At 38.3% G+C, this 25,731-nt stretch overlaps 1 protein-coding gene across 5 annotated transcripts in view; it reads left to right on the top strand.

Annotated features, from left to right (window-relative positions):
• VEZT (vezatin, adherens junctions transmembrane protein) overlaps positions 1 to 25,731 on the top strand; it is a 40,736-nt gene that overhangs the window by 1,195 nt on the left and 13,810 nt on the right. For 2 of the 5 annotated variants that reach the window (XM_042469297.1, XM_042469296.1), the window contains exons 2-5: positions 11,025 to 11,159; positions 16,978 to 17,067; positions 19,211 to 19,386; positions 23,001 to 23,276. In XM_042469297.1, the coding sequence (XP_042325231.1) occupies positions 11,025 to 11,159; positions 16,978 to 17,067; positions 19,211 to 19,386; positions 23,001 to 23,276 (677 nt within the window). Of the gene's footprint in view, positions 1 to 1,110; positions 1,284 to 11,024; positions 11,175 to 16,977; positions 17,068 to 19,210; positions 19,387 to 23,000; positions 23,277 to 25,731 lie in introns of all 5 variants that reach the window. The other 3 variants (XM_042469295.1, XM_042469294.1, XM_042469298.1) reach the window with 2 other exon arrangements.

Raw genomic sequence — 25,731 nt, 5'->3', positions numbered from 1 at the left:
GATGAGCATAATTCCTTTTGGCTGAAAAGCGGGGTATAAATAAATAAATACTATTATTAATATTAATAATGCACCCTGTTCAGTAAATCGTTATGCAAAGGGATCTTGTAGCTACCAACTCCTCTCTTTCCTAGTTTTTTGTGAGAGGTTTTCTCTGAAGATGCCAGCCACAGCTGCTGGCAAAACATCAAGAATAAACTCTTCTAGAACAAGGCCTCATAACCTGAAAAACCCACAGAAATCTATGGATGCCGGCCGTGAAAGCCTTCGACTTCACATTCTCTCTTCCAGTTAGTGTCAAAGGTGTTACAAGATCCGTTTGCATACTGAGTTTCCAGGCTAAAAGAGCTGTGAAAACAATTCAGTAAAAGTCGTAGAGTCTGCTTCAATCAAAACAATACTGAAGATGATGGGGGGGGGAGGCATAACAAGGCTATCCACACTGCAGAAATAATCTAGTTTGAGACCACTTCCATTGCCCTAGCTCAATTATATGGAATCCTGGCAATTGTAGTTTATTAAGGCAATATCTCTCTGACAGAGATGTCTAAACATCTCACAAAACTATAGTTCCTGGAATTCCATACCGTTGAGCCATGCCAGTTAAAGCAGTATCGAACGATTATTTCTGCAGTGTGGAGTGGATGCAGCCAGCGTGAATTAAAATCTGCTGCTCTTGTGCACTTTTTTGTACACACAAAAACTATCCATGGAGAAGGAAATATTGGTATGAGGCATTACTAATTAAAACAGAATGTATTTTAAAAATGTATATACATGTAAGTTCCAAAGGGATCTTGTAGCATCCTTGAGACTAACTGAACGAAAGAATTGGAAGCACATGCTTTTGTAGACTTGACCCTAATTGTGGTGAGGAAATAGGTTCAAGTCTATAAAAGATCGTGCTACTAGCTACTTGCTTTCAGTTAGTCTCAAAAGTGTTGTAGGATCCCTTTGCATATTGATTTTCCAGACTAACACAGCTGTGAATAATGTTCCAAAATTACTTTTTTTTGTAAATCATTTTGCTTCCCCCCCTTCCCAAAATGTTGGCCCTCCCCATTTGCAGCTTTGTCAGTTTTTCAGATTTGATTAATGTGTTGGTTCCAGGAATCTCAGCCCTCCAACGCGACTCTGCCAGAAGTTGACCATGGAGAACTTAGATGTTCCTAGAGGAAACACTTCTCTAGATATTTGTAGGTCTTCCAACATGATCCTATGAATAATGTCTGGCAGATTTTGACCACAGAGTTGCACTGGAGGATCCAAAGATTCCTAGAGAGGTATTCTCATAGATAAAAAGAATAGTGTTTTGTTTTGGTTTTTTGCAGTTTTTCCACATTCACAGGGGGGCTTCACCCCTAATCCCAGCAAATGTGGAGGGACCACTGTATAATCATCTTGGTAGGACCTGGGGTCTGTTTCTTCAACCTCAAAAAGAATTTTGTTTGCTGTGTAATGTGTATTTGTGTTATATATGTATTTTGGATTATACTGATGTACACTACTTTAATATTTTTGCACATAAGGGGGATATAAAAGCAGATAGCTAATTCTAACATGTAACACTAAATTATAGTTTAATTCTAGCCAGTGGGAACTTACAGTTCTTCTGATGTCAGTGGGATGTTGAATCCACTCTAGTATGTAAGAGATCTTGTGGTACCTTTGAAACTAACGAAAGAAAGAAGTTGGCAGCATGAGTTTTCGTAGACATAAGTCTACTTCCTCAGATGCATCTGGTGGAGTGGAGAATATGAATAGGTTTTAGTCCAAATTTTGAAGGTACGTATTAAACCTGTTTTGGGGATAGGGTTTAGCACCTTGGATAGCTCCCTATATAAGCTTGGGCTAAAACCTGGATGGGATTCACAAGTTGCATTGGAGCTGCCATTTGTCACTGATTCTAGCATTATGAAAATAAACCTAGCTTCCCCAGTTCTGTTCCATATTGGCTATGTGGAAGAGAATGGGATATTTTGGATCATCTACAGCTCAGTGTGACATCTGAACCTGGAAAACTGGTTATTATTTATTTTGGTTTGTTAGAAACTAGATAACTTCAAATCATAGATTAAGAAGATTTTTCTCTCAACCAACCATGATTAAGGTCAATCATAGTTTAGTGTTCAGACAACACATCAATCTAAAACAGAAGCTGCAAAGTTTGTCCCAGTGCAAGACTGCTAAATTACCAAATAGTCCAGTTCAGGCATATATTGATGGTGTATGTTGATGGTTTGTATATAAAATAAACATTATATTTGTTTTTATGTGCTTTTAATTCTGCTGAAAGTGTAATTATACTGTAGCTTTAACTTTACTGTCATGAGTACTTTTAGCTGTATTTGTTTAAATTTTTGTAAGCCACCTTGAATCCCAGATTGGGAAAGGCGAGATCATAAATAAATACGTTAATAATTACTTAGTTTAGTTCCAATTAGAGTATAACCATTGAATTAATGGATTTACCTCTGTGTTGATTTACTGTTCAATAATTGATTCAGTGGGCCTCCCCTAATTGAGACTAACTAATAGGATTCTGAATAATAATCATATAATTGTTAGTAAAAAGACATTAATTTGGTTCAGTCATTGGTTTATCCATTGGCAAAGGACGTGATGCAGGCTCATGCACACCTTTTAACCTGTGGCCAGGATGGTGGAAGCAACTGCATTAATTGAAGCAGTAGGGGACAATTTTTCTTGTTCTGCATAGTTTGGAAACCCTGCGGTGGGAGGGTTGACAGGGTAGATCTATTTCCATCAATGGATTTATGCCACTGGAATTTAGTCACTGCTTTTGGTTTGTTTCTCTTTAGAGCAGGGGTAGGCAACCTGTGGCCCGGCGAGGCCTTGGGACCGGCCCCAGCCTGGTCCTGCCGCCGATTGCCGCCAGGGCCTTTGGTGTCTCGCGCGAGGGTCATGGTGGGGCAATTGTCTATAGAAGCCTCAGAAACATGCATTTATCTTAACATTTTTTAAAAAATCAGCAATTTTTTTCACATGTCCTCCATTTTTTATTTTAAAAGTGCCCTCCATTTGAAAATTTTGTCCTACATTTGTCCCGGCTTATTTATTTATTTAATTTTAAAAAAATTATTTAATTATTTATTTTTTGGCTTCGGCCCCCCAGTTGTCTGAGGGACAGCAACCCGGCCCCCGGCTCAAAAGGGTTGCCTACCCCTGCTTTAGAGACAAACTGTGATAAGGAGAAACCACAGTTAATTCCAAATAGGCTGCTGTTTTTGCAACCATTGAAAATAATATATTCCTGTAAATGATTCTGTGAATTATACATTATAGATATTTTTAAATGTATATTGAAAGTTAAATATTCTCATGTAAATTGTCATAGAATTGTTGACTTTTTGTTATTGCCATTTGAGCTTTTGACATGCATTCATATCTTCATTTCCAGTGTTAATTGCCCAATGGGATAAAAAAAAAAGTAAAATATGGCAGGGTCTGCAGTTTGCCATAGGCCCCATACAGACAGGCCAAAATAAAGTTGCTTCGGTTCACTTTGGAGGTATGCTATTTAAATGATGCATGCGTTCTAAGAGTCCAGAAGCTGCACCAAAGCTTTGCTCCAGTCCTTAGGACTGGATCATGGCTTTGGCATGGCTTCCAGACTCTTAGGACCCATGCAGCATTTAAACAGCATACCTCCAAAGTGAACTGAAGCAGCTTTATATTTGGCCTGTCTGTATGGGGCCATAGTTTTCTTATTAAAGGTTCTTATTAGCATAAATGGTTGTCTTACTACAACTACATCATCTTTTTTTTTATTTTGTAATTTATTCATGAAGCATATGCAATTACCAGAGACACTGTGAACACTCAGTAGCACAGTACTTTCCTTGAAACATACTAAAGCTAGTAGAAGCATTGTGCATGAAGCTAGAATGATTCAAATACCAGAATGGCACCAGTTCACAAAAGTATCATTATCTTTTTGCTTTGTCTATGTACGTGTGTTAATGTCAGCCCAGTTTTGTATTCATATTGAACACTCTGTGTGTGTGTGTTTGTGTTTTGTATAAGTAGTGGTATGAGTAAATTCCAGGATCAATTTTGCTGAAATAGCAGTAATAGTCTCCATTGTAGAAGACTGCTGGTAATACAATTTAAATCACCTTTGAGAGCTTTATAGCTTCCCATATCTCTCTTTACATACATAAATTAAAGATAGCCTGTCTTTCAAAGCCATTCACAGAATTTAGTCATTCCTTTTTTTTCAGCTTTTTTTGAAAGCCCTCATAGATTTTAAAGGTAACTTCTTCCTACAGAGTAGAAATTTGTTCAGTTTTGTTGAAGGAGTAAACATGGAAAGAAACTTTGCCTCATAGCTCTTGAATGATTTCTGCATGTCTGCTAGCAATGATGTTAATAAAAATTTGTGATGTTTTTAAATTCATATCTTTACCTTCTTCAAAATTAGAGAAGACTGTCCAGAACTTATTTTCTGAAATATTTCACATAATGTATATAAAGGAATTTTGAGAATCTGTCATTGTATTATCAAACGCATCATGATCTTTAATAATAATGAAAGAAAATGATTGCCGATGATAGTAATAACTCATTGGTTATCAACCTAGGTGCCTCAGAATTTGGTAAGAGTGTTTTTGGTTTCCATCCAAATTGCAGTGGCCAATTTCAAGTCAAAAAGTATAAATTACAAAAGGAAGAACTTCCCCAAATTAGGGAAGTAAGAGGGGGGGGGAAGGAGGGGCTGATACAACTATTTGGAAAAGATTTTAAAGGGCTATTAGACAGGAAAAGGCTCCCTGATGAATTGATGCTAAGATTCTTGATGCAGGAGAGGCACTGCCCCTAAAATACCCAAATCCTAAGATACAGTATTTTTTTTAAGTTGGTAAAATGGGAGAGGCTCTCGACAGTATTGTTAATAGCATTCCTGAGTAAAAAGACAGGCTTGTAAAAGAGAGCGGCACACAAGCCTCCTTTCAGGTGTTAGATACAGACGCACTTGAGCTAATGATTTACAGTAAGAGAAGAACATATTTCCTAAGTGACCAGCAGACTGGAGTGATGTAAACATTTTCAAAACCGGTGTTTAACAGTTTAGGTGCTTACAACTATAAGACAACAAAACAAAAATGTCTTTTGAAATATTGTCATTGGTTCATGTATAAAAATAACAGAATAGCATCTTATATCTGTTGAGACATCATGCTTTGTTATACAGTCGACCCTCCTTATCCATGCATCCCATATCCACAGATTTAACCATCCATGGCTTAAAAATATTCCAAAAACATTATAAATTCCAAAAAGCAAACCTTGATTTTGCCATTTTGTATAAGGGACACCATTTAATGGGACTTGAGCATCCACAGATACCCATGGTGGGGGAACTCCTGGAACTAAACCCCAGCAAATAACAAGGTCCCACTGTAAATTAAATGGAAAGTTACAAGTAGCCATGTTAATAGCACCAGAGGAGGTAGACTGTATGATGCACTTTTCTGCTTCATGCAATTTAAACAATGCAGGCAAAGGGAAAGTAAATTACCAGTAATGTGTGAAACCTAATCAAAACCTCAGGCAGTTGTTGGGGGAGGTGAGGGTCCATATTGGCCTACCACAGGACATTGGAGGACCATAGCCATCCCACGGCGCACACCAATGTTTGAAAGATTTTTTTAGAATTAGTTAGAATCACAGGCAGTTTTATGTATTCTTAGACCTCCCTAGGCAGTTTTATGCCCAGGAGGCTTTTTTCCCCCTCCAACCAGGAACCAATTTACTTTATAGGTGCTTATTTTATAAACACCGACTTCAAGAAAATGTATTTTTAGAAATGTGGTCAGCTTATATTAATGTATATGCTTAGCCAACATTCCTATCCTATGTACTCCTACTCTCTCCTTTTTTCCCCTTCTTTGTCTTTTCTTTCTTTTTGATCATGTTTTCCAAAGTCCATTAAAAATGTTTTTCAAAACCTCAGTTTACTTCCTGGTCCAAAGAAGGCTTTTGCTGATCCTAAAACAATTGTAGGGAGACTCAAACATGGCAAAACCCACCATCATGCCATAGGTACTACAGGACAAAGACTACAATTTTTGTTTCAAAAAATGTTTTTTTAAAAAAAGGGGGAGGATTCTTTCAGAGGTTTCATGTGCCCCATGGACTGTACTTTTTCACCCCTGTTATGGACCAGTGTTTCCCTTCAAGTTGTTTCCTCCATTATTACTTTCTGTTTACCTACAGATTACAAAATTATTTTGTTATAGACTTTAAAATGCCTGTCCATAGTTAAATGCAAAAAAATTAACGGTTTAATAAAAGAACTGCTATTCCAGTGGAATATTTAAAACAGGAGTCGGTATCATGCAGTTTTCCTGATGTTTTTGAAACCAATAGCCAGCGTTTCTCTCCATTGGCTGTGCTGGCTAGGGTTAATAAGAATTGCAATCTAGCCACCATCACTAATTTAAGGAACAGTATACACTGGGCCCTTCCTATGTGGGGATCCATTCCTCCCCGCCCCCTGAGAATGGGAAAAAATGCATAAGCTCAAATCCCTTTGTTTCCTATGGTGGCATGCTCCTGTGCTCAGTGCTGCATGCACACCTGCAGCACATATGCCATTTTGTCCTCCCAGGCTTGCCATACGTGTAAGCATGAAGCTGCGTACGGCAAGCCCATGTATAGCGCGGGTGCGCTTTACATGGTTTGAGCATTGGAGTAAGATACTGGAGACAAGGGTTCAAATCCAGCTCTGCCATGGAAACCTACAGGGTAATCTTTGGCAAGTCACACTTTCTCATCCTCAGAGGATGTCAATAGCAAACGCCCTCTGAAGAAACATGCCAAGAAAACCCCATGACCAGATTGCCCTAGGATGACTATAAGTCAGAGGCGACTTGGAGGCACACAACAACAATACATGGATGGGGTGAAATTAAGAAGGAAATTGGAGCTCCACTTAAACTGGTCAAAATAATTATACATAATTGAAGAGTCTCCTTCGTTGGAGGTCTTTAAACAGAGGCTGGATGGCCATCTGTCAGGGATGCTTTGAATTGGATTTCCTGCATGGCAGGGGGTTGGACTGGATGACCCTAATGGTCTCTTCCAACTCTACGATTCTATGATTCTATGATTCTAAGATTTGGGATGACAAAAGATTTTTTTTTTCTCCTTTTGAAAAAATAATCAGTTGTGGGCAGAATAGAATCTCTAACATAAGAGGAAATTAGATATAATATTTAGGATGTATGGATCACATATGTTTCCAGACTCACTATCTTGTATGCATGTGAGATTTATGAGTAATTTGCTAAATGATAAACAGTACAAGATTATGATGAGTCAAGAGAATATGACTAAGACCTTTAAATACAGTTGCTTGGCAAAACCTTGCATTGAACTTTATATAATATTTATGTGCATTATTTCTTCTAAGCAGCAGCTTCCTAAAAGCCTTTATGAATCCATCAACTTATTCTGGGTTCCTCCTATCATATGGTAGTAGGAGGAAGTGCATCACCTTTCTGAGTTGCAGCTGGCTGCTTCTGATGAGGATGCTAGGAAAATGCACCCATGCAAGAGCACAGGTGCTCTTTCTCTGACCGATACTTGTAATTTTTTGCTCCAGTCACCCTGGAGAAGCAAGTAGACAGAAATGGGGAGGTGGAAGGAATTCTTTCAGATGCATTGGCCGAGTATCTGAGAGAGAGGTGGGATCACATTTTCCAGGAGTCAAGGATTGCATTGCCTGTAAGTTATGTATGTGAAAGAGAGAGTGGGAAGGGGGGGGGGGTGCAGGCAGGCAGGCAAATGATCAGATTAAACTTTGTTTTTGCATCCAGCTGTTAGCCAAGCTCATATTGGCTTTAGGGAATATGATTGAATAAAATGTGTGTGTGTATGTGGGAGGCGGGGAAAGGAAAAAAGAAAGAATGTATATGAAGATTATTCAGATATTGGCTTTTCTTTATGCTCTGGCTTCTGATTGACTAGCTTTAGCTTTGTTATGGTTTTCAAGTAGGATATTATGGCATTTCAGTCATTTTATGTAGTTAAGAGAATAAAAGGTTAGATCCACAGGAGATACAATAGGGTGGGAGAGGGAGGAAACTTGAGAGTTCTAACAGAAAAGGGCTTAGTCATTTCCTTTGTAATGCATCAGCAAAAAATTATCTGGGTGTGGCTTTGATTTTAACAGCTGTGGCAATAAATTGGATATTTTCTTACATTTGAATCCTAATTTTCAATTTCATTTGTTAAAATAGGTTCACACTGCATCATAAAATCAATATATTAAGTAATGCTAAATGTAAATAAAGTGCTAATAAAAAATCGGTATGTTAAAACTGATTGCAAAAATCTTGGTAGTATTCTTCTATAAGTACTTTTCTTCTCTTACAAATGTATTTTCTTTGTATGAGTTTTCCAACACTTTGCTCTTCTGTATCATAGTATGACTATTTCAGTTTTATGAAAAGACATTTGATATTTCTGTTGCTTAGACAGTTACTTGCTGTAATAGATTTTTAAACATTGTAGTGCTGCAAACAAGGCAAGAGATGGGTCCAAGATGAGCGTTTTGACCGAGTGCCAATTTTGAGGGGGAAATGGGGTATAAAGTTCATCATCATCATCACTGCATATTTCCTTATGAACTATGTTCTGTAATTAACATCTCATACACCTATACATCATCGCAAGTTAAACACAGACAGTGAGCACTAATGTGTAGTCAAGAGATAGAAGATCTGGGAGAAAGCTTCTTTTCTCCCTGCTGTCTTTCTCTAGCTGTTGGAGGTGCAAACCACACTACTACAATAGAGACTATCACATTAAACGGCTCCTAGTTGTCTTTTCTACTGCTTACAGTATAGCTGCGGGAGCCAGACCCTGGGCCATTAAATTAAACTTCAGGCTACCTAAATAAAGCAACCAAGAGGAAAGCAGTTGCTTACTAAGGTTGATGGAGGCAAGAGGTGTTGATGGCAGTGGCAGAGCAGCTTGCTTGGTTCATTTTGAGAATAGGATACATGGTACTTTTGGATATTGCAGACATTCCTGTATTCCATTTCTGACTGAAAACTTGCAGTCATATTGGTTAGGCAGTTCATATTCTCATGTTAAATCCAGTTGCTATATTCCTGCAAACTGCAGAGTTCTGTGAACCAACAGTATTGTGGCCCTTTGTATCCAACAGCTAAGACATTTCTAAAGGTAAACAAGTTTCCAAGAGCTCCTTTCCTTTCAGTCAGTAGTATAGATCCTATGTGTTCTTTCCAAGACGACATGCTTGCATCATCTATTTTTTTCCCCTTAAGCTTTTCATCCTATTACAACGTCTTCATTTGTTCAGCTCCCGTGTTTTTTAACCATGTTCCCTACACATTTTTCACACTTATTTCTTCTCCCTACCTTCCCAGGAGCATTCTTTTTCCCCCATTTCAAATCTTTAGTCCCTATGAAGTAATTCCCCTTTTATTGGTATTGTTTTTATGTGTGTGTTAACTGCCCTTAAGTCAGCCTTGGCTCATGGCAACCCTATGGTTGAAACATCTCCAGGTCCTCTGTCCGCCACTCTTCTGCTTAGTTCCTATAAATTCAAGCCTGCAACTCCGTGATTAACCCTATCCCTCGGGCATGCAGTCTTCCTCTTTTTCTGTTGCCTTCTATCTTCCCTAGCATTATTGGCTTTTCTAGTGGTCATACCTTTTCATGATGGGGCCAAAGTACAACAGCCTCAATTTTATCATCTTTTCTTCCAGGGAGAGTTCAGACTTGATCTGATCAAGGATCTATTTGTTTGAATTTTTGGCTGTTCATGATATTCTCAGCACTCTTCTCCAGTACCACATCTCAAATGAGTTGATTTTCTTTCTGTCAGCTTTCTTTACTGTCCAGCTCTCACATCCATATGGGGTGATGGGGAATATAATGGCTTGAATGATTTTGACTTTAGTGCTCAGTTGTATGTCTTTACACTTTAGGATCTCATCTAGTTTTTTCATCTCTGCCCTTCCCATTCTTAGTCTTCTTATTTCTTGACTGTTCTGATTAATGTTTGATCAAAGGTGTGGAAACCCTTTGACTATTTCAATTTCCTCATTATCTGGATTGAATTTATGTAGATCCTCCATGGTCATTATTTCTGTTTTCTTTATGTTGAGCAGTAAGCCTGCCTTTCTTCTTTGACCTTCCTTAGTAACTGTTCAAAGTCTATCATGTTTTTCACTAGTAGTACGATGTCATCCACATATCCTAGTTGTAAATTTTTCTTCCTCCTATCTTCACTCTTTCTCCTGAATCTAGACCTGCTCTTCATATGATGTTTTCAGCGTACAAGTTGAAAAGATAGTATGATAGAATGCATTCTTGCCTGATCCTTTTGCCAGTTAGTCACCAATCTGTTTTTCTATTTTCTGTTTGAACAGGAGCCTCTTGTCCCAAGTACAGATTTCTCATCAGGACTTTGAAATGTAGTGGCACTCCCATGTCTTTAAGAGTGTTCCATAACGTGATCTCTGCAGTCAAAGACTTTGCCATAGTCTATAAAGCATTTGCTGATTTTCTTCTGGCATTCCTTGATACACTCCATTAGCAATCACATATTTGCAATGTGGTCCCTGGTGTCTCTTCCTTTTCTGAGCCCCACTTGCTCCTCTGGGATTTCTCTTTCCATATATTATTGGAGTCTTATGTTGCAGAATTTTGAGCATAATTTTGCTTATGTAGGAAATTGTGTGGTCCTATAGTTGCTGCAGTCTTTCTTTCGTTTTTGTTTTTGTGGATTGACATGTATATTGATCTTTTTTTTTTTTGTTTTCCGTATTTGTTGGCATATTTTAGTTTAATTTAATCACACACACACACACACACACACACACATGTATGTGTGTGTCTGTGTGTATAAAATCTAATATATAAAATGTATGTATATAGAACACAAACATATACTGTACATGAGTAAGTTGAAATCATTGTCAGTTCATAAAGAAGTCAATCTAATTGTATCTTTTTTATTTTAGAATTCACCACTCTATCAGTACTTACAGGACTTGGGGCACACTGATTTTGAAAAATGCTCACCTTTGGTGCAAAACCCAGAAGAATGTATCCCAAAAGAGGGACAAAAAGACATGGATACAAGTCCCATTCAGAAGGCAAGTTCTCACTTGGTAATTCATGACCTTGTGCACATTTTGGTCTTTGTTTGAACAATCCCTTCATAGTGTGTTCCTTGTTTGCTCAAGAGTGCTTTGAATGTGTGTATTAGTGTTCAGAGTACTACTCTGAGAATCTTTCTGTTAGTCGTGCAAAATTACAGCTTTTATAAGGCAGCTATAACAGGAGACAGGAACGTCTTCCTTTTTCTTTGCTGGCAGTGTCATGGGGAGTGGCAGGAAGACCCTATTTGACAAGATGTGTAGGCCTGTGAAAGAAACAGGCACTTCCCCACCCAACAGTTTTTGATGGAAAAATTGTCCTCCCCTGATTGTTTTTCTTGGCCCTCTCTCTTCATAGCTTGTGAAATTATTTTATTTTATTCCATTTATTCATTACAGGTGCAATTTCATATAGCAGGAATGGCGGTGGTGCAGCTCTCCAGATGATGTTGGATTATAATTCTTAACATTCCTTATAATTGATTGTATTGGCCAGAGCTGTTGAGAGTTGCAGTCCCTCGACATCTAGAATGCTGCACCCTGCTATAGACACACACCTGGGAATAAGCCTAACGGAACTCAACAGAGTTTGTTCATGAATGGACATACAGGATTTTATTGTGTTAACATAATGTAGATAATCTGTTTGCAGCTTCCTGAAAACAGCCCAGGCTCATCCAGTTTGTAAAGAGCATTATATTGGTTTCTGGTGCTTCTTTCATTAGAACAATAAAAGAGTTAGTTAGGGTTGAAACATCAGGTGGCAGAACAGATCAATAACCTTGAGCTCAAACGATAGGAGGTGGGAGGTCTTAATAGGAGAGAATAAGCTATTTTAACAAATGGGAGTAGCTATGCCTATTACGCCCTTGTGTTGTTCAGAATCTGCCCTTAATAAACTTCTTTCTTTAAATAGCACAGCCCAGGGAAGAGGAGATGAGATAATCCATATAGATTATTTTTATTACTCCAATTCCTGCAACATGTTACAGTACAAAAATAACAACATGAACTACTAAATTTATCTGACATATAGAGAATATTTTTATATAGCTTTTAAACTCTTGGGAGTTTGTACTCCATCATATCACCCCATTTTTTCACTTTAGTACCAAAAACAACAGCCCTGATGGCATAGTGGTTAAATGCTGATGTGGCAGGCACAAGGTTGTGAGTTCGATCCCAGGAGCTACAAAATTGACTCAGCCTTCCATCATTTTGTAGGTCAGTAAAATGATATCCAGCTTGTTGGGGACAATTAGTTTACAGATTGTAAAGTGCTTTGAGAGTGCTGAGTTAACTGATAATGTACAGAAATGTACAGTGCGCCCACGTTATACACAGCCGCGTTTTATGTGGATTTCAGCATACACTGGAAGCCACAACGGCAGTAAGGGAGGCGCGTGCCTGAAGGAAACAATGGCGCGTGCTCCTGCAGTGTGCCGCACCTCCACAGGCATGGGCCCCATTTATTTGAATGGGGCTTGAGCATCCACGTTTTTCCCCTTTATGGATCCCCTGCATAAGGGAAGGGTGGACTGTACATGCTATTTCTCTTGCTAATACCCTACTAGTTTTGCTTCCAGAGGGTTTCTTCTGTACTTGGGCTATACAGTTCCAAAGCAGAAGTTCCCATAGGGAACATAACACTTGCAAGCTGCTGCTAGGAAAATAGCAACATAATGAATAATTTGTTGGAAATGTATGTCAAACACAATAAGCTAGTATCAAGTTGGTATTGTAGGGCAATTGCTAAATTCCCCTGTGGGGTTATATTAATTTACATCTTGCTGAAATTTCCATAGGTTTTGTGGTGTCACTGTCACAGGTAGTTGGAGCATTCCCAGTGTAACTATTTTCTCTCTGCTTCTCAGTTTTTCATATTGGACAGTTCTGTTTTCAGTGGATAGGCCCTAGCTATATATTAAACATGGAGGAGGCAATGGCTTCCCGCAAGACTTCTTTGCCCATGACTGGAGGCTGGAGGCCTTTCCAGTGTCTCAAAGTAAGGTGATAGGAAAAAAGGGCAACAGGTTTTGATCTGCATATTCTGAAAAATGTGATGTGTTTTTAGTCATGACAAAATGCAGTGGAGTTGTTCATATAAGCCAACAAGATGTGTGACAGTGACACAATAAAACCTATGGAAATTTCAGCAATAAAGAGAGAAAAGAAGAAAAGCAGCAAAACACTGCTTTCCATATATACTCGTCTATAAGTCTAAAAATGTATTCCCAAAAATTTACCCCAAAATCCCAGGTCAACCTATTTAAGGGTCGCTATGGTAATGTGATAGCAGCTCTTGCAGATTTTCCCATGCCATGAGGAGAGGAGTTTATTTCTCTCTGGAGCCAAGCATAAAGAGTCCTGGGTGATTGATTGATATGTCTGTCCATTTAAAGTCCTTATCCTGTCAGGCTGAACCAATGAAGCAAAAAGCCTCAATGAGAGTCTCTCTTGCCATCTGCACACATACACACAGTGAAGGAGCCTCCAAGTTTTACCCTTGACCTATCCCCAAAGTCTGACCTCGACTTATACATGAAGTCGACTTATAGTTGAGTATATACAGTAGATGAGAATTTTAAAAATCTAATACAGTATACAACAAAAATGTTAATAGGTGTCCGTTGATCTGAATGTCTATTTTTAGTTCTTATTAGCTTCTAATACTTTTTTTGCTGAACAATAAAACTGCTGAGGAACACTGACTTATTGTCAGCATTGTACCAAGAGCAGCATGATACATTGTGTTCCCTCTCTTGTATTTCTTTCTTTATGCTAAATTAGACTAGATTTGCAGGTGATAATCAGCACAGAGGAATGGGCTCTTCCACTGATTCTTCCCCTATTTAATTCCCCACAATTGCACCCCTGCCGATTTTTTAACTGGTTTTCTACAGCAAGATATTGGCTCTGTGTGGTGGCAAGTCCCAAGAATGACTTGCCAGAGGCTGAATAGATTCTTAAACATCCTGTTGTGATGTTCAGCTGACTGTGGGTTGGTGGTGTTTGCTCTCAGAATTCATTTTTTATCAAAACATTTCTGTAGTATTCATACATAATAACTGAAAATACAGTGGGCCCTTGGGCATCTGCTGAGGTTTGGTTCCAAGAGCCCCCTGTGGTTACTAAAATCTGTGGATGCTGAAGTCCCATTAAATACAGTTACATAGTAAAATTGTGTTATTTACATAAAATGACAAAATCAAGGTTTGCTTTTTGGAATTTATCTATTTTTTTTAATATTTTCAATCTGTGGATGGTTGAATCTGTTGATAAAGAATCCATGAATATGGAGAGATAACTACAATTCTGTGCTTTTCATCTTTAGTTCTGAAAAAGGATCTTTTAGATATTTGCTTTGTTTTTACAGTTCTGTACAGGATACTGTACTTCTAGAGTTCCCAGTAGTATGGAACAAAAATGAAATATATATATTTAGCTTGCTCCCTGCAGTGAATTGGAGGCTGCCAGTACTAAGTTTAGAAGTAGTTCCTGTATTTACAAGGAAACTCAGCAGGAGACTTCCTTTTTATCCTGTAGTGTTGCTGATAGCTACAGTAAAACTGCTCATAATTGTTTATTTCCAAATGATGCCTGTTCTGTAATTTTCCCCCTTAAAAGTTGCTGATTATTGTTTGTGCAGTATTGAAACCACATATGATGTCATTATATTTGCAGAACAGCTAGAGACTTCCCCACTAGGTCTAATACACACAATTATTTTAACACAGAAAAAGCCCCATAAAGTTACTTATCCCTGTATTTTTGGAGCAGTGTAATTTAAATGCATTAATTTGTGAGGTTGATCCATATATGGTGAACATCAGGTAACAGATATGTGACATTTGGAATAGCTACTTCTGCTACCTATGCGCTGGTCCACTTGATGGCTGGCAGCAGTTGCTTGGTATCCTAAGGAGTGCAGAGGATTTCCTCTGAGCTTGTAAACAAATGGTGCTTGTGTATAGGTATAACTGTCACACACAGACACATGACATCTGTGAGCTGTATACATGGCAATAAAGATTTTTATGACAACAGAACATTCTTACTGAGCCACCATTCAATAGGAATGGAAATTTGGATGGCTGTGAGTACTGTGCAGCACTTTTATTTCTCCCTTTGTCTAAAATACTTCTACCCTCTTTTCACTGCCTTACTCTCACAAAACAAGTGGTTATTATTTAATACAAGATAACAGCCACAGCAACAAGCATACAGAATACTTTATAAAGTTGCTTTAGTCGTGCAAGGCAATTATGAATTCACTTGAAAGAGGTTTATATAAGAATGGTCTTTACTGATCACCAAAATGCCAGCTTTGAAGCAGATATTGATAAGAAGGGTTCTTGAAGTGTTGGCGCCACTGCTGGGAAGGCCAATTCTCTTGCAAATAACAGCTTATAAAACTTAATGTTAGGCAGTTGACGAGGACCCACTGATAGGAATGTATGGGTGAAGGTGTCCCTTTTAACAGCCTCATGTAGTGATTGCTTTTAGATTATGAATCTGTAGGATGTTTGTTGAAGGCTTAATTCAAAGAAACTAGCTTGCTCTTGCTTGATTAGGTTGGCTAGTGTTTTGATATACAGTGTGGAAAAGAGCATTTAAATATGTAGACATAACATTGGAAAAATACATAGCAAACAAATTAGAGAATTTTTTTTAAAAACTAAGTAATTTCATTGATAGCTGAAATTTTAAAATTTAATTGGCTTATATTTAATGTAAATAAGAACACCATATTTATGTTTGCTTGTTTTACGAATGCCTTAAAAACTTTAGACAGCAGAAGCTATCTTGAAAGCAAAGTGATGACAGTATGCTTAAAGTTAAGCCCATTAAGAACTTGTAGTATAACTGGGTAATTGGATGACAAACCTCCAGTTCATTGGCACTTTAAGAAACTCAAGTAGAAACCTTTCCCCTGAGTCAGTCAGTACTCAGCTGGACATTCAGACGGTGTGTTATGCGGAAGTTTAAAAAACATTGAATCTCATCCACTTTAATCATCAGTGCTCCTTTGTCTAAACAAAATGATATTCCTAATGCTAGTTAGTTTATTTAATTACATTTACCTTTAATCTTTCTGACCTTTTATTTTCAAAATTTAGATTCTTACCCATAGTATAAATTTGTGAGTGCTGTTTATACAACTGCTAAATTAAATTTTAGGGTAACCTGCATTCGGACTGTAGTTAAAAGCAATCTTTTTAGCTTTACTGAAGCAAGTTTAGATGAGGGGTGCTATAAAAGAGATGTAATCATGAAAGCTTCTTAACTGAAATCCTTCTTTGTGAATAGAAAGTACCTCAAATCCCTTCAACTTAGTATAAAGATCTGCATGTAGACCTACACTAGGCTGAGCCATGTACCTGCACTGACTTACTTAGAAGGACCAGAAGCTGCCCTACACTGCTGTTTCCTGCTCAGTGGTGAATAGGCAGGATGGCAGAAGTGTCTGGCTACATCCCAATATAGTTGTTATGTGCCTCCAAGTTTTTTCTGTATTTGGGGTTTTGGGTGCAAAAGGTGAAAAAATCCACTCCCTCGTTTCACAAAAGGTGGCACAGATTAAATGTAAGATTCATTTCTAAACAGATTGGAAATCAGGTAACTAATCTTGTACTTGGACAAAAATATATGTGACACAACACCTCTTTCTAATTCTTCTTGTATATAAAATCCAGTTTCTTAACGGGTGTAATTTTCTCATGTACTTAGATGAAACCAAATAAATAAAATAGATTCTTGTGTTTTTAGGAAAACTGTATTTATGGATTACAGTAACTCTTTTTATTTTTTGTAGAAATACATCCTGTCAAACCTAGCTGAGAGATTTACCAGCTGGCTTTCTTTTTTACCACATAAGAAAAAAGATGATATACTCCACCAGTTGGTAAGTATCTTTCATGACCAGCCCACTTTCCTACTGAAGCAGTGCTCCTGTTTCTCCTAATACTCTTGGGATTTTTTTTAACCCAAAGTTTTTTCTTCCACTTTTTTTTTAAAAAATTAACTTGATAAGTCATTTATTGTTTTGTATATTACGTAGTGAATGAAAGTATTTTATTTTTAAACCTGAATGAAAGGAAGCATATACAGGCATACTTCAGTTAACAAAGGGCTAAAATAGATGGCCATGGAGGGTTGGCTTGAAGAAACCCCTGCCCAAGATGCCGCAGTACTGCAGAAACTACAAGCCACAGTCCTGAAGGCACTCCCCACCGCTGGCCCAAATAGCAGCAAAAAAGATCTGCTTTTTGGGGGGCCGGGTTTGGGCACCCCAGAAGCAGCTTGAGCATAGCTTCTTTACATTTTAGAGGCATGCGTTGTCTAAAGGCCACGCCCCAAGCCATGTGGAAACCAGCTTTTTTGTCCCATCTGTTGAGGTCCAAAGTCTTTGAAAAACACAGGTAAGGTATACAGCAGCTGCCTTCAGATTCCTTAACTTGAACGAACATGTATGAACATCAAAATAGAGAGAAAAAGAGAGAGCAGATAGGCCTGTTTCACCAGGTAATCCCAGCATGTTAAAAAACATAAACTTAAAGTGTATGAGTTCATTTTTGTGGTTAATTTTCTCTACTTTACCAGACGATTCATACAGCAGAAACAGTTTAAGATAAAGTGCAACAAAGTTGCCATTATTGACAGCGGCTGTTCCCAGGCTGTGGAACTCCATGCCAAGAGAGGGCTAGGGCTAGGCTATCTTCTCCCTTTGTTCTTCTCCTGTCAAGGAAAACTATTTGATACTGTAAGGGTTTTTAATGAGTGGTTGTTACATTTTTCAATATTGTGTTTTTAATTCAGTTGTGCTTTTTTGTTTTAATATTCTAATTTATTCACTTGTGTTTTAACATTAAACTTATTTGTGTTTTTTGTTGGTAACCTTTAAAATTCATTTTGTTGTTGGCTTGGGTCTCTGTCTTTTAGGGAAGATAGGATATAAATCAAATAAGTAAATAGATGGTTGGTTAGATTATTCAGTTTGTATACTGCTTTTCTCCCAAAATAGGGCCTTTTAACTCAGTTTGTAACAGAGCCAAAACAAATGCAAATTGAACTACCCAGGCCCATCATCAAGTATTAAAACCCCATGGGCAAGGAAGGAAAACAAAGGCATGGTGTTCATAGTTGGAGTCCTTTGGAGTATTTGCCAAACATGGTGCTGGTATCAGGCCTGAAGGAGCTACATATTTGTTTAGCCCTGCTTTTACTTCCATCATTTCTCTGTTGTTTCCCTAGTGTTAAATTTCAGATACTGATTCCGTGAAGCAGGGTCCTGTCCCCTTTATTCTGTAAAGCAGTGATTCCCAAACTATGATCTTCTGGTGTTTTGGACTTCAGCTCCCAGAATCGCAGACTATTCAGATAAGATGGCAGAACCTTCTGGGTGATGATGGCCAAAACACCTGGATGACCTGAATTTGGGAAGCACGGCTGTAAAGTGTCATATAAACTGATGGTGTTATATACAGTTGTCCCTCCATATTTGCTAGGGTTAGGGAAACGACCCCCGTGAATATGGAAAAAACGCAAATAACAAAAACACTTTTTACCTGAGAGGACACCTCTCTAGGAATCTCTAGGTCCTCCAGTGCAACTCTGTGGTCAATGTCCAACATATACTGACCATAGAATGGCACTGGAGTACAGTAGCTACAAATGTTCTTTCAGTGCAACCTTTAGTTAAAGTTGACCACAGAGTTGCACTGGATGACCTAGACAGTCCTAGAGAGAATATATTAATCAAATCCGTGAATAATCAAATCTGCAAATATCAAAGCCGCAAATATGGAGGGATGACTGTACATATTAAATAAGTGACCAATTTTGGGCTTACTTAGATTAGACCCCATTGAAATGGATAGGTTTTGTCAGTCACAGCTAACTTAAATCTCACTGATTTCAGTGTATCTAATCCAGATAGGTTTAGTGTTGAATTTAGCCCTTACAGAACTTTACCTTGTGACCAAAGGAGTTTTATTTGATGTGAAAGTGCTCAACTAATGCTGTTATTCTGAACCTTTTCTATTAAGGATGTTGGTTTTCGCTCAGAGACTCTCTGCACCATCCTGCAACAGGAAGTTTTGCTGCAGGAAGATGTTGAACTGATTGAGCTGCTTGACCCCAACATCCTGTCTGCAGGACAGCCGAGGCAACAGGAATATGGACATCTTCCAAATCTACGCTCCCTAGCAACTCCTAATATTTGGTATTGGCTTGAGCCATGTGCATGCTATAGGAATATTCCTAATGCTATTAAGAGGAAGAATCTTTATTTCTCTTTGCATATATGACCTGCCAGTGAATGGGAATTATTTTTTCCTGAATATTATTAATGAATAATAATAGTAATATTCAATACCCTGTTTCTTGGCTTTGTTGGTTTTACCTCTGTGTTTTTCTTTGTCTACATTTATATAATATGCAGCAATTATTATTATTTTTCTCAACATTTTGGAAAGATGCATGTCATGTGAGTTTGGAGAGGCCTGCTTACAAGCATTCATGTTATGAGTCCTGTTCACAGTAGGTTTTGTCTACTGTTTCGTGCACTGATCCTCAGTAGTAGGACAATTGAGCCAATCTTCTTTTTTGTGAATCCTCTTTTCTGTAAACCATTTTCTCAATGAGCATACTCTGGACTTATTTGAATACAGTTTCTCTTGTTCCATTTCAGTCTGCGTGTTTTAAGAGACAGGTACGCAAAGTGTGCCTACAGACTGCATGTGGCCCCAAGGGCTATTTTTGTGGAACCCAGGGTCCATCAGGGCTCAATTTATTTATTTCAAAATTTCTACTCAAACTTTACAAATGCCCAGAAATGATCTCAAGGGGCACAGGGAGGATTTTGTATATTTGGAACGTGCCCTGGATACACCAGAGGTCAAAAATACACTTTTGCAAATGTTTTATTTTATTTTATTTTTGCCTCAGAATATCCCACAATGTGCCCTAGGGGCCTCAGAAGTCCCAAAAACATGCCCCTGTATTCCATAGAGAGTGTTCAGGGCCAATTTGTTTTGCTTTTGTTTTTGTTTTTGATAGAAGCAGATATGGTTCTCCAGGATCTCCTGGAGGGCTAATGTGGCACCCTGGTCTTCCAGAGTGCCCACCCCTGTTTTAAAACTAAAGACAAGAGTGAGTAGTGCTTTATAAACTCACTGCTTAATCAGGACTTTGTAATGTTTAATTAAAATTTGTCTTCTGGGCAGCTCCCTGCATAATTCCAGATGTGGAGATTATTTAATGCTTTGTTTTTAAGCTAATTTTGGGTATTTTATTTTTTTTAATAATGATGTAGGACCTCATCACACTACATTGTTTTAGCACTGTTATTCCACTTTAACTGTCTCCTGTGGAATCTTGGGATTTGCTGTTTAAGGATGTATATTGAGAATTCTCAGCCACGTGAGGCAGTTAAAGTGAGTTAATAGTGTTGTAATAGTGTAGTATGATAATATCCATAATCACGTTGTGAAGACTGATATTAGAAGAACCAATCTTTCATGAAAGCAATGGAAAATCTAAAATTTCCCATGATAAACGAGAAATGAATCAGTTGTATTAATCCACAGTCTCTGATTGGTCCAGGTTTGATATCATAGTATCTGTTCTGTGATCTTGCACAGACCTGTAGATTGTCATTTTACAAAATAACATTTTTGCAGACAAAAAACAACAAATACCTGAAGTGAGCAAAAAATGTTGCTAGGCATAATTGTTACAAGATTTATCATAAACAACAAGTGGGCAATTTAGCAAAGCTTCTCACAAAGAGGTCTTTTAGATCCATTTTTTAAAAAACCCAACAAAATGACTGTAGGTTCAGGTTAAATGAGTCACAGTCTGGAAGAACAAAAATTACATTATGACTGTGAAGTTTGCAAGGTCTCTACATGTCATTGCATGCTGTATTTAAGCTGGGCTGGGGTCAGAGGGTACAAATGAGCAGAATTCACTTCAGAGTTGCTCAGGTGGGGACAGAAAATCCAAACATGCTTTTAAACTGGAAAACATGCACTGCAACTATAAAGTTTGGCAGGGCACGTTTTAGATATTCATTTTAAAATATCTAAGAGAAGATATTTCTACAAAAATAAGGCAAAAGTTAGAAATAACATTAACTCATGTCTTGGTTATTACCCTTTGTTCTGGGGGTAGAAGACAGACTGTTGCTAGTGTTACAGTCACAGTGCAAGTATGCTAGATTTTCTAGGTTAAAAGCAGGTTTGGATTTTTCAGCCTCCTGAAAGCTTGCATTTATTGTGAGGAAAGATGTGGCAAAAGCAGTCAAAAGATAAAATGCAAAGTCTGACCGAAAACCCATCAATATAATAATAAACCAAGTTTATGCTCCAACTACAGAGGCAGAAGAGGAAGAATTTGGAGGATTCTGTGATGGAGTCCAGCAGGAAATAGATCACATATCAAAACAGGACTTGTTGCTAGTCACAGGGGACTATGAAAAATAGGAAAAGGAGTAGAATCAAAGACTATAGGAAAAGCTGACCTAAGATCAAGAAATAAAGCAGGAAACAGACAGAATTTTGGGAGGCCAGCATCGCAATCACATTCTTCGAACAGCCCAAAAATTGTTAAAACGCTTTTGATGTTGTTACACGGCGCGTGAGGCAACACGTCAGTGTATGGCGTCAGATTCTCCACCTTCGTGACTGTAGTCAGCTGGAGAAACACCTGTTGCTTTCTCAGTGAACAAAGAAACACTGTAATGTGAAGTCAAAGGCTTTCATGGCCAGCATCCATAGTTTTTTGTGGGTTTTTTGGGCTATGTGGCCATGTTCTAACAGAGTTTATTTCTAACATTTCACCAGCATCTGTGGCTGGCATCTTCAGAGAATGTTTGCCTGGAAAGGACTTGGCTATATATATTGTGTGACCTGGAAAGGCTGGAGTGATTTGCATGTGTATTGTTTGTTGCTGATGGCACCCTCACACCCTGAGGACTGCCATCAGCAACAAATAATACACATGCAAATCACTCCTCCCTTTCCAGGTCACACAATACATATATATAGCCAAGGCGGTTAGGGGTAGAGTCTGAGTGGAAAAGGGCTCCCTACCGTTACACTTCCAGGACTCTAGAAAGGGAGTGGCTGGAGTGTGATATCCTGTGGGATATTGTTAGCTTTGGTGGCTGTTAGGACTAAGTTTAAAAGAGGAATTTAATAGAAGGACTGAGTAAATCTTAGTTATAAGAAACTAGTGATTTAGCTAGGGAGTTATAAAACCAATGGTAACTATAACAAAGTGAAAGTAACAATTACATAAAATATCATATCAAAACCAACACTGTTAAACCTTCTTGTAAATAAAGTTTTATTTGTTTGATTCAAAAAGGACATGTCTGGACTTGAGCTAATACCACACTATTCACATTACAAAACATGGGTGGCAGAGGTGGGATTAGAAAACCCCATAGGACTGCCATCTTAAGGAGAAGAAATAAGGTGAAGGAGTGTTGTCTTCACATATTTTGGTGGCATCAGTGGGATGATAAGACCCAGGGTGTTGTCATCAATTAAACTTAGGCCTGTTACAGACTGCCAAAATAAAGCTGCTTCGGGTCTCTTTGGAGGCATGCTATTTAAAAGAATCTGGAAGGTTCACCAAAGCTGCACTCCAGTGCTTAGGAATGGGGTGTGGCTTTGGCGTGACCTCCGGACTCTTAAGACCCATGCATCATTTAAATAGCATACCTCCAAAGAGACCCGAAGCAGCTTTATTTTGGCAGTCTGTAACAGGCCTGAGTTGTGTCCTTCACAGTCAGTGTTTCATATTTATTTTTTCTTTACTTGCTTTTAGGGATATTTCATTATTGTTTGCCTTCATCAGCACCCTGATTATACTTCCTTCTTTCTGGAATGGATTCCTTGGACTGGTGTGGGGAATAGGCTTTTTGGTTTACATAGGCATGAGAGGCTTGGACACATTGAGAACAGCCAAGCTGCAAATGTCTCTAAGAAAATGCCATCTCCAGCTAGAAGATATAGTAGCAAATTGCCGAGCGTTCACTAACCTTGTGAGAAAAGCTCTGCGGCTCATTCAAGAAACTGAAGTCATTTCCAGAGGATTTACTCTGTAAGTGTGAAATTTTAGATATTTAAAATTAATTGTGTCGTTCTCACTTGTTGAATGTTAATTTGTTCACATGCACACATGTATAAAAATATAAGCAGCAAGAGCATCTGTTATTTTTTATCATGTTGACCTTTTGACACAATTTTCTAAGCACTTAAAGTACTTCAGCAAAAGGAAGTTGCAAGGGCTACTTGTTTTATTTGTGTGTTGATTATACTGTATCTGATAAACATAAAAAAGGGCAAAAAAGAGATCAATAGGTCCACTTTAGGGGGCAATTTCCATTGTAGTTGATGCTGAACTAAGCAGTCATATATAGATAGATGCATATATCTTCTAAACATTCAAATGAATGAGCTCTGTTGCTTCCAAGCTGCCTGTTACCAATTTTCAAGAGACTGATGCTTTATCTTATACAAATCTTATATATATGCAAGTGCAAGCAGTGATGAGCAAAATCAAAACTCAAGCTATTTTACAGAGAGAAAGTTTCCTAACCGTGGATGATAAGCTTAAATTTAGCTTGACTGACAAAAGTAATCTCTGAATGTTTAGGTATGTTGTAAAGCAGGTCAAGTCTGTTCTTGATGAAGCAGCATATTCTTAAGAATACTTAATCCTATAAAAACAGTAGTTCAAAAAGAGCTTATTTAGTGTTTGTGGCAGTCTATACAAGCCCTTAGGCGAAAAAAGTTCTTAATCTTTGTAGATGAAGCTTGCAAATGGGTTTGTCTAGCTTTCCCACCTTGAAAAATAAAAGTAAATGGGCAGGATCTATTTGCAGGACAGCTTCAGAAGGCACTTTGTCCAAGCCCTATCAGAACCTATTGTGTTTTGGCAGATCTCTGGAGCCTCACAAGCAAGTCTTCCCTGAGTAAAGGTGGTATAGTACTATGAATGGGTCTAACAGAACCAGTATGTTGGAGTGTTTGGAGCTGGACTGAGAATGCATTTACACTGTAGAATGAATGCAGTTTGACACCACTTTAACTGCCATGTCTCAATGCTGTGGAATTCTGGAATTTGTAGTTTTGTGTGTGCCAGAGCTCTGGTGCCACAACAAACTACAAATTCCCGGACTCTGTAGGATGAAGCCATGATAGTCTGCAGTGTAGCAGCAACATATGTCTGGGGAGACTTAGCTGATATCCCTTCTCAGCCATGAAGATCATTGATTGTCCTTGAGACAGTAACTCAGCAGAATATTATTTGCATATGGGATGTAGTGGTTTGAGTGTTGGACTACAACTCTGGAGAATCTCCACTCAGACATGCAAACCTTCTGGATGACCTTCAGCAAGTCACACACTCTCAGCCTCAGAGGATGACAATGGCAAACCCTCTTTGAAAAAAAACCTTGCCAAGAAAAGCCCATGATAGGTTTGCCTCAGTTAGAATTGACTTGAAGGCACACACAACAACATATGAGAGAATACAATCTTTCACTTTAGGTTAGTAAATCATACAGGCTTATTGACCACCACAGTTAGAACTACCATAAGATAGTTATGCTGACAAGAATCAGTCTCCCTCTATTAGTACAGAAGCCTTTAAAAATTAATTAAAATGCCAGTCCAGTTCTACTTAAACTGTAACTATATTTGTTGATACAGGTATGTCATTCTCTGCTTTTAGGAATAGTACCTTAATTTCCTACCAATCACCTAAAAGCAGAGAATGACATACCTGTATCAACAAATATCAGAAGTCTATTTAAAATGTAGTCTATTAATAATATAGTAAAAACTTCACTGATGCTTAGCTGAGATACTTTTGCACATGTGTTTCAAACAGTGCTTTTGGACTGCTTAAGTGATCAGAGATATTTAGACAACTTATAACATTTTCTAACAATGACATAGGACAGTGGTTCTCAAATGGCAGTGTGACCCAAAAGTGGGGAACACAAGAGTTCTTCTAGGGGGGCACAAGAAATATAGGCTCTAATTTTAAAAAAAAGTAAAGGTAAAGGTTTCTCTTTTGACAAGGTTGCTAAGTCGTGTCCAACTGTAGGGGTGGTGCTCATTTCCTATTAAGTCAAAGAGCCAGTGTTGTCAAAAACGGCTCCTTGATCATGTGGCCAGCATACCATAAATCAATAAATAATAAATGACTGCATGAAACGCTGTTACCTTTCCACCAAAGTGGTACCTATTTATCTACTTGCACTTTTACATGCTTTCAAACTGCTAGGTTGGCAGAAGCTGGGACTGGTGATGAGAGCTCACCCCATCACAGGGCACTTGGGTCCTGAACTGCTGACCTGGTGATCTCGCAGTCAACAGAGTCAGCATCTTAAAAGACCTCACCATAATTCATGTCCTAGCCCCATGCAGACCAAAAAGTTTTTAATGCAGCTTTCTGTGAAGCATCCTGTTAGTGATTTACATGTTTAAGTGCAGCATATGTGCGCATAGGTGCTGCTTTGGAAGGGCTGCAGAGAGCCATTCCTCAC

This window comes from Sceloporus undulatus, chromosome 5 (genome assembly GCF_019175285.1).
Source record: "Sceloporus undulatus isolate JIND9_A2432 ecotype Alabama chromosome 5, SceUnd_v1.1, whole genome shotgun sequence".
In the NCBI taxonomy this organism is placed as follows: domain Eukaryota; kingdom Metazoa; phylum Chordata; class Lepidosauria; order Squamata; family Phrynosomatidae; genus Sceloporus; species Sceloporus undulatus.
This window is presented reverse-complemented; position numbering and strand designations above follow the sequence as displayed.